An 8,768-nucleotide genomic window follows, 5' to 3' on the forward strand; every position below is an offset into this window, starting at 1 on the left:
GGCTCCCTCGAGGTTTGCTGAACTGGCAATGGCCCCGGCAATGCAGCCTTTGGTAAGGTGTCCATCAGGGGTAAGGAGTGCTGTAAGGCTGCAGAAATACCCAGGGACAGGCACAGCCTCAGCCCCCACCCTCACAAACCCAGCCCTGGGGTTGCTCTTGCAGAGGAGCAGCATTAGGGACAGAAAAGGGATCTGCAGAGCAGCGCTTGTTCCAGACTCTTTTCTGTTCCTTTCCCCTCTGTGTTTGAAGGCAGCAATGCCTGACTTACAATTTGGAAAAACTGAGAGAGCCCTACCATCTCTGGGACATTGCAGGAGTGGGAGGATCACTGGTATCCAGGGGACAGCAATTTATTTTATCCCAGATCTGGGGAAAAGAAAAAAGAAAGAAAAAAAAAAGAAGAAAACCGAAAGAGATGTTTACATTTCTGCCCTGGAAGATCTTTACCTCCCTTTGCATCCTGACACTTGACACACTCCAATCAAACACCAAGAGCGCCTCAGAGCAAAGGGAAAACACACCAGACAGGAAAGGCTTTCCAGACTGGAGGTCTCCAAAGGATGATTCAGGTTTGCAGAAGCAGCATCAGAGAGACTGAGGCAGCGCCAACAAGGGCTTTGTGTGAACTCCAGCACTCACAGATGAGCTCTGAGCTGGTGACAGGAGCTGTTTCAGCAGCTCACTTGTGAACAACCTCCCTCTGAGAGGTTTGGCCCTGCTTAACCCGTGCCCTGCCCACAGCACTTGTGTCCACCTCATGATCCTGCACCATTGTGCTGCTGGCAGTTCCCCTATTGTGGATGTTTTGGTTTCAGCCCCTGCAGAATGCAATTTCTGTGCACAGAAGGGACTTCTGAAGAGCCTTCTGCATGCACACAGGCAGGGGCCCTCGTGTGAGAGGTTTCTTTCTCAATACCAAGCTGTTCTGAGACCTGCTGGAGCAAGAAGTGTTGCCAGGTCCTCTATGCATTCCACACATGAACCATGCTACTGGGTCATTTTCCTCTGTCAGACTCCAAAATCCAAGGACACGGCTCCCGCCACAACTCAGGAGCTCAATTTCCCAACCAAATCTTGCAACCTGCTATTTCCAGTCCTCTGGCACGGGTCCATGCTGGCTCCTGCACACCGTGGGCCGGATGCAAGAGTCAACAGAGGCAGCACTGAGGAAGCGTGCCCTGGGCTGGAGCTGGGATGAGTCATTGCTCCCTTCCCTGTAATCCAGTGGGGCTGAAGGCAGCCAGCATTCCCCAGAAATGGTGACACAGATGTCATCCCCCTGCTTTCCGGAGATTCCCCACCACTGCTGTGGGTGCATACAAGTACCTACTCTTTGCCTGTGATTCCCAGTGGCTGTCCAGGATCAGTGAAGACCCACAGCTGGCTCACAAAGTACCCTGCCTGCTTCCACCAGCAGAGCAGTGCGTGCACTCGCTGTCCATGTGCTCAGCGTGGCCCAGCGGCTCTCTGGGTGCCTCCTGCATGCCCATGCCGTGCAGGAAGCCTGGGATGATAAGTGCTGCCTCTGCAGCAGCCAGGCAACGCTGTGGACTCTGGCTGGGAACCAGCTGGCCACGAGCCACAGGGGTTACTACAGAATCACAGAATATTCTGAGTTGGAAGAGACCCATCAGGATCCTGGAGTCCAGCTCCTGGCCCTGCACAGGGCCATTACCAAGGGTCACACCAGGTGCCTGAGGGTGTTGTCCAAGCACATCTTGAACTCTGTCAGGCTTGGTGCTGTGGCTGCTTTCCTGGGCAGCCCGTTCCAGTGCCCAGCTACCCCCTGGGTGAAAAACCTTTGCCTGATATCCAGCCTAGACCTCCCCTTACACAGCTTCAGGCCATTCCCACGGGTCCTATCACTGGTCCGCAGAGAGAAGGGATCATTGCCGGCCCCCGCTCTGCCCCTGCTGGGGAAGCTGTGCGGAGCGATGGGGCCTGCCTGGTGCCTCTGTTACCATCCTCCCATTGCCATTGCCGTTCCCGTTCCCGTTCCCATTCCCGGGCTGCCCGGCGGGAGCTGCGGCCCGGGGGCGCTGCCCGCGGGGGGCGCCAGGGGGCGCTGTGCCGGCGGCCCCGCCTCGCCGGCGCCCTCCCCCGGGGCGGGCGCGCATGCGCGGCGCGGGCGGGGCGGGGGCAGCGCGGTGCGGGGCGCGATGGGCGCGGAGGCGTGAGCGGCCCGGGGGCTCGGGCTGCGCCGAACCGGGACCGCCGACACCGGCAGGCACGGCGGGGCACGGGCGGGCCGGGAGCGGGGGCGGGGGGGGGGGGGCGCTGCCATCACCTGCCCGGGCTGGCGGCGGGGCGGGGCGGGGCAGGGCAGGGGGGGCGGCTCCGGCGCTCCGCCCCTGCCCGCCCTCAGGCCGGCTGCGCTCACCGCCCTGTCCCCTCCGCAGAGGCCGCCCCCGAGCGAGGGAAGCATGTTCCGGCTGATGAGGGATGGCGAGCCGGAGGACCCCATGTTTGCCATGTGAGTCGGGGTGGGCATCCTGCGGGGCGAGCGGGAGGGAGGGCTGCGGCACGGAGCGGCCCCGGGGAGGCGAGCGCTGCCCCCGCGTCCCGCCGGGCGGGCTGAGGCCGGGCGGGCCCGGGGAGCGGCGCGGCGGCGCGGCCGGCTGGGCACAGACACGCACATCCTCCGGAGGGACAGCGCCGCGAGGAACGGGGGTCGCGTCCGCCGCGTTCCTGCGATACTGGAGCGTGGTCTTGGAGGGAAGCGTAATAAAGTAGGCCAAAAGGCATCGCAGCTGTCTTGAGAGGAAGAGAGGGCTGGAATAATAACTAATCTTTTTCTTTGCGCAAGGATTTTTTTTTTTCATTATGCAAAGTAGGGTTGCAGTTGAGATAGATAAAATCTGCTGCTCTGTCCAGTGTTTGTTGCTGTTCTGCACAGGAAGTCATTAATGGAGCTGGAGAAGGCTGCTGAAACAGTTGTCAAGTTGTGAGGAACAAAGTAAAGAGAAAACAACGAGTAGTTTTGAAACACGGGTATTGAAATCTAACAAAGGTCCCAAGAACTCTTCCTGGGATTCCTTTCACTGAATGTTTTTGTTTCCGTCCTCAGTACAGAAATTGGATGCTATTGATAAATTTTGGCAGTGACACTAAGTTGGCAGCCCTTGCCAAAGTGGATAAGGAATCGACTGTAGTACAGGAAGAATTTGATTATGTTAGACAAGACACTACTAGAAATTTGGTGAAATTTATGTGTGTAGAAGAATAGTCAATTTTTTGCTTATGAAATCAATAGTAAGCCAGAATTTTATGAGCTTTGAGGAGATTAGCAGGAGAGGAGACCTTGATGTCCCAGTTAGTCACCGAATGACAGCGTGTTCTCATTTACATGGCAGGTATGAGTCTAGCTTTTATTATGGGAAGCATTTCCAGTAGAGACAGAAAAGTATTGGTTTTAAGTAGTGGGTCCTTCTGTCATCTCAGGAAGAGCCTGTGCTATTAATGCTGAAGAGGGATAATTGCAGGCTACAGGATGTGCAGGAAAAAGCTATGGTATTTCCCAGAAGTTTCTTATTGTGGCCACCCTATTCTGTGGCTCTTTATCCTTCCCCTCCTTTTCCTCCTCTTGCTTCACCAACCTGTGTGAGTGCGTGCAGCCCTCAAAGTGGAGGCTGCAAAAGTATGGAAAACCAGTTGGGGATCCCAGTTATTGTCCCCTTTCTCCCTCAAATCTGGAAAAGCTGTATGTGGTCTCAAACCCCGGAGGGGCAGAGGGGTGTCAGGCCATGCAGTCCATTCTGGAGTCTTGCATTTCACTGTTTGTGTCCGTGTACATGGAGGGCTGAGAGGATGATATGTGGGATCTCCTGCTCCCTGGTCCATTAAGTGTAGCCAGGCAGGTCTTTGTGCACCTCCCTACAAAAGATGTTAGAGCACTGAGGTTCTGGAGTGCCCTTGGCCACACTCGGCTCCAGAGCAGTACTGAAGCAGGACGCCAACCTGCTTCTGAGCAGACAGAAATGAGTACCTGAGAGGGCTTCTGTGCCATGAAACCTTCTCTCACAAGAAATGGGGTGGGATCCAGAGATCCCTTGCAGCCCCAGTAATCACCATGGGCAGCACAGACCTCTCAGGATCGTGAATTTCAGCTCGGGACGGGACGCGCGGTTGTGTAAGAACACCACAGAGCTGGGAGGAGCGGATTAGATGGGATTTTGTCCTCACCCTTGTTCTGTGCACCTCTCCCACAGGGATCCTTTTGCCATGCACCGGCAGCACATGAACCGCATGCTGTCCGGGAGTTTCGGCTTCGGGCCGCTCCTGGGCATCACCGATGGCAGCACCCCCGGCGCTCGCCAGGCTGGCCGCAGGATGCAGGTAACAGGGGCTGAGTGCAGCCAGGATCCCTCACACTCGTCTCTGTTTCTGTCTCCCGCCCTTCCTGGGCCGGGCACCCCCTCTCCTCCACACAGGTGGTTTTATCACTGCTTAAATCTCCTAGGCAGTGGTGATCTGGTCCTGCTCTTTGTTCCACCTGTATTGAGGTGTTGAATGCAGCTGTGTTCTAGGTTGGATGGGAGGAAGGGAATAAATATGTGTTGTTTATCAAAGATGTCAATTCATACAATGGGGGGAAATTTAGGAGCATCACCTCATGTCTGGTTCGTAGGGGTGATATGGCTCGAACCCCCAGGAATCCGTGGGGCGCTCTCTTGATCTGTTTGTAGAGCCTGAGTGTTCCCAGTTCTGTTTCTGAGAAGGATTACTGTGTTCTGATGGGGATCTAGTGTTTGGCTGCTGCAAAGTCATTCTCTGTTCTGTTTTTCTGTTCTCCTGGCAGGCAGGAGCTGTTTCACCCTTTGGGATGCTCGGCATGGTAAGTTTTCTGTTTTTCTGGGTCAGATTAGAGGCTTTCCAAGTAGTGGCTCCATACTGAGATTCATCAGCACTGTGTGCAACCAGTGCTAAAATGTAGCCATCTGTGAGCATGACCGGCTATCCTAGCAGGTAGGGAGGATGGGAATGTCTGAGGAGACCAGGATGAGCTTTAGATTTATAGTAAATGGAATAGGGAAGAAAGTATTGAACTGAAACTGGAAGCATCTGGTTTCTCCTGGATCTCTCATTGAGTTGTTTTATGACTTCAGGCCTTTACCTTGTTTCCCCTCTAATGTTTTAATCCTGCCTGTGAGCTGTTTTTGAAGAGAGAGTCTAACTCTGTGTGAATGGGGAGGTTGTATTTGCACCTTGACCAGAGAAAAGTCATAAAGCTGTTATAGCACAATATTTCATGGGAATTGGGACAGTTAATACTGGGAAGAGCAGGTAGTCCCTTAATAACCTCATATGTCTGAAAGGAAGCTGCAGATGTGGAGGTAATGGAGGAGCTGTGAGGATGTGAGGAAAGGACTTGGCCATCAGTAGGCAGAGGGGATTATTGCACCTCCTTTGCCAGTGGTGGAGGCTGGAGAAGCCAGCAGAATTCTCCAGGTGAACAGGACTGGAATGAGAATGCTGTGTGTACGTGAGAGCACCGCGCTCGGAGCGTGCTGATCTCCGTCCTCCACCGAAATAACACAGTGGAAATAGGTTATTCCAGATCCAGCAGCTTCAGCTGTCTTGCTCTGCACAATTGCCTCAATGAAAGAGACTCCAGCGTCCCGGAATTTTTGTAGCTCAGAGGAGGATTAATAAGACTACAAACACATCGACTTCAAAGCATAATAACATTGTGTGTGAGTACTGCTCTGCTGGAAACGAGAACAAGAGGCTACTCGAGGAAACAAAAAAAAAAAAGAAATCAGCAAGTTTGAGCTGACATTGTAATTTTGTTTACATATTGCACAATTAACCTGTGAGACCTGCTGGCCCAGGGTGTTACTGCAGCATTCAGGTTTGCAGGATGGAAAAGGCAGGTGTTTGTAGGGGAAAGTAAGCAAATTTGTTGTTATGCTAGAAAGAAAACAATCAGTGCAAATTTTCTTATGATCACTGTTAATGCACATGCTGAGATTTCTTCTCCTAACTTTGCTGAGTCCCCAAGCTTTTAAACCCCAGTGCATTGGCAGTTGGATGCAAAGTAAAAGAACAACTTTTGCCAGAACATTGGGCAATGCAACCTGAGAGAATGGAGAGAGCAGCAACCCCAAATTCTGTTTTGGTTTTGTTTTCTGTGCTACTGAAAGAACATGGAAAAAAAAAAACCAAGGTTCTTCTTCTTCTTAGGCAGCAGGTTTTTTTGCAGACAGTTTGTTGTTCTTTCCTCATGTCTCTTCCCAGACTGACTACTCTTGTGTTCTCTTTTCCTTTTTATCAGGCAGGTGGCTTTATAGATATGTTTGGGATGATGAACGACATGATTGGAAACATGGTAAGAGCCCTCCATGACCCGTTCTGTATTGAGGGGAGTGCTGAGGATGCTTCTTCCATCCCATCTCTTATCTTACTGTGCTGCTTGGGATGGACTGAGCCACACCTGCCAAGGCTGTAAGCTTTGCTTCATCACTGGGAGTCAGTGACAGAGCTTGCTCCTGAGTGCAGGGAGAGGAGAGGGGTGAGGAAGGAAGTGTGTGGGTGGACATGTTTAGCAAGAAATAAGTATTCATTTAACAGGAAAGTGTATTCTCCAGAAAAAGACACCCATGGGGATTATGTTCATCCTATTGTAACTTCTTACTTCATTGTAGAGAAGGAATTAAATGCCATCTCTTCTTCCTTTCCATCCCTTCTTTCCACCATTCCCCATTCCTTCTTGCAGGAGCATATGACAAATGGTGCTAACTGCCAGACATTTACCTCCTCAACTGTCATCTCCTATTCCAACCTGGGTGATGGGCCCAAGGTCTATCAGGAGACCTCAGAGATGCGTTCAGCACCTGGCGGGGTAAGGAGGAGGCTGCTGGCCTTTCTGTGAGAGGGAGGCTTCGTTTGGTGGCTTTGTGGGTGGCCACCTACAGCACTTTGGCTCCTCAGTCAGCTGCAGTTCAAGGAGCACATTGTGCTCTTGTGACTCACTGAACCGTGCCAAGGGCCCCTGGGAGGAAATGGGAAGAGCTGGCAGTGGGGAATCCATTCTTCCCTCTTTGTAACGTTGTGTCTGACATCCTGGGAGGGGTGGCAGTGTGAATTGCCTGAAACACTGGAGGCAGGAATCAGGGTGCCTTAGGGGGCTGGGAGAAGGAATGGAAATACTGACTCTGCATGGGAACCTGCCCCCAGATCCGTGAGACGAGACGAACCGTAAGGGACTCGGACAGCGGCTTGGAGCAGATGTCCATCGGACACCACATCAGGGAGAGGGCCCACATCATGCAGCGCTCGCGGAACCACCGCACGGGCGACCAGGAGGAGAGGCAGGACTACATCAACATGGACGAAAGTGAGTAGTGCCCGTGTCCTCCTCCTCCTCCTGCCGGCCCAGCCAGGTGCTGCTCCCCCCTGAGCCGGGCGTGTCCCTGGCAGGTGACGCGGCCGCGTTCGACGACGAGTGGCGGCGAGAGACGTCGCGCTTCCGGCCGCAGCGGGGCCTGGATTACCGGCGCCACGACGGCAGCGGCGGCCGGCGGGCCGAGGGGGCTCGTCTGGCCATCCAGGGCCCCGAGGATTCTCCCTCCAGACAGTCCCGCCGGTACGACTGGTGAACTGGAGCAGACCTGTGGGGGGTGCAGCGTGGCCACCCCCAAACCTGCCTACGCGCTCCTGTAAGTCTGAACGAGTTCCCTCCTTGTCTTCTGCTGTGTGGTTGCCTCTTACAGCCATAGGGTTATTTTTTTTTTCTTTGCCCTAATCTTACATTATTTTGAAGTTTCAGTTGCAAAGGGATTTTCCCGCTTTGAGAGAGCAGGGGAAGGCGTGAATTTGGAGAAGGTGGAAGCTGTTTAAGTGCGCTTTGTCATGAACAAAAGACCTGTGGTGTCAGCCTTAACTGATGGCTGGAATAGTATGCTGTGATGTAGGATTGCAATCTGTGGAGTGTTCATATTGTCATTGTGTAGAACTTAGAGATCATTTGCTATCCATCCAGTTTGAAATACAAGTAAGTGCAGGTGTCTGCTCTCCTGTGCTTTGAATAGGGCTCACTAGGATGTGATCTAGTGCTTGAAAAGGGACATTTTCCCCTTTTTTGATGTCTGCACATCAGGTTTAAACATGTCTTTATCTGTCTTCTGCCTTCTAGGCACCACTTATTCTGTTTATGTCTTCTGTTTCCTTTCCTCCCAGGTACAGACAGTGAAACTCTGAAGCCCCTTCAAAGCACCACTTGGACCCTCCTCAAATTTAGTATTAACCTCCCTCCCACTTAAGAATTGAAACAAAGCAACTAATCTTCTGCATTGCTCTATTTCACCCCATTTGGGTGCTGCAGTGGGGCATGGGGAATCTCACTGATGTGCAAGGAACACATTAATTGCCCATTCCCTCTCTGCTGTCCCTTGGCTCTGTTCTTTCTGCCAGTAGTGCTGGGCATGAGGAGCTGCCACCTTGCCTCTTCCATCCTTTCCACTCTTTCTGTGCTGGGTTGGGCTGGTTCTGAAGTTTGTGTTTAGTCCCCTGTGAAAGGAATATGAGGGAATTCTGCTAGAACCCCCTGTCAGTCCCCTCACCGGGACAGAGGCTTCCATTCCCCTGCTGCTCCTTGGTGCATCTGTGGAGGAGCAGAAGGATGTGTGCGTTGGAGAAGGGAGGAGCAGAACAAAAGCTGGATCAGCCTGTGGGCCCCCTGACCCCTCTTCAGTCAGCTCCCCCACTTTTTTAATTTGTGAAACTTGTAACTAGATGTTTACTGAATAAAGAAACAAACTGTAAAGAA

The 8,768-nt window shown here is 52.8% G+C and overlaps 1 protein-coding gene across 1 annotated transcript; it reads left to right on the plus strand.

Annotated features, from left to right (window-relative positions):
• The first annotated feature begins 2,144 nt into the window (after positions 1-2,144).
• On the plus strand, positions 2,145-8,768 carry MLF2 (myeloid leukemia factor 2). Its single transcript, XM_054270060.1, has 9 exons — positions 2,145-2,228; positions 2,401-2,474; positions 4,210-4,336; positions 4,800-4,835; positions 6,276-6,329; positions 6,717-6,842; positions 7,178-7,337; positions 7,421-7,659; positions 8,180-8,768. The coding sequence occupies exons 2-8, from the start codon at positions 2,425-2,427 to the stop codon at positions 7,597-7,599; spliced, it is 732 nt and encodes a 243-aa protein (XP_054126035.1). The 5' UTR covers positions 2,145-2,228; positions 2,401-2,424; the 3' UTR covers positions 7,600-7,659; positions 8,180-8,768.

This window comes from Melozone crissalis, unplaced genomic scaffold, assembly GCF_028551555.1.
Source record: "Melozone crissalis strain CALT ecotype California unplaced genomic scaffold, PUWL_Pcris_2 ptg000008l_1, whole genome shotgun sequence".
Taxonomy (NCBI): domain Eukaryota; kingdom Metazoa; phylum Chordata; class Aves; order Passeriformes; family Passerellidae; genus Melozone; species Melozone crissalis.

What these genes read in the sequence shown, in the direction of transcription:
- MLF2 (XM_054270060.1), top strand. Translation starts at nt 2,425, where the DNA reads ATGTTCCGGCTGATGAGGGATGGCGAGCCGGAGGACCCCATGTTTGCC. An exon ending in CCTTTGGGATGCTCGGCATG is followed by an intron (nt 4,836 to 6,275) that starts GTAAGTTTTCTG and finishes CCTTTTTATCAG; the next exon opens with GCAGGTGGCTTTATAGATAT. An exon ending in CTACATCAACATGGACGAAA is followed by an intron (nt 7,338 to 7,420) that starts GTGAGTAGTGCC and finishes TGTCCCTGGCAG; the next exon opens with GTGACGCGGCCGCGTTCGAC.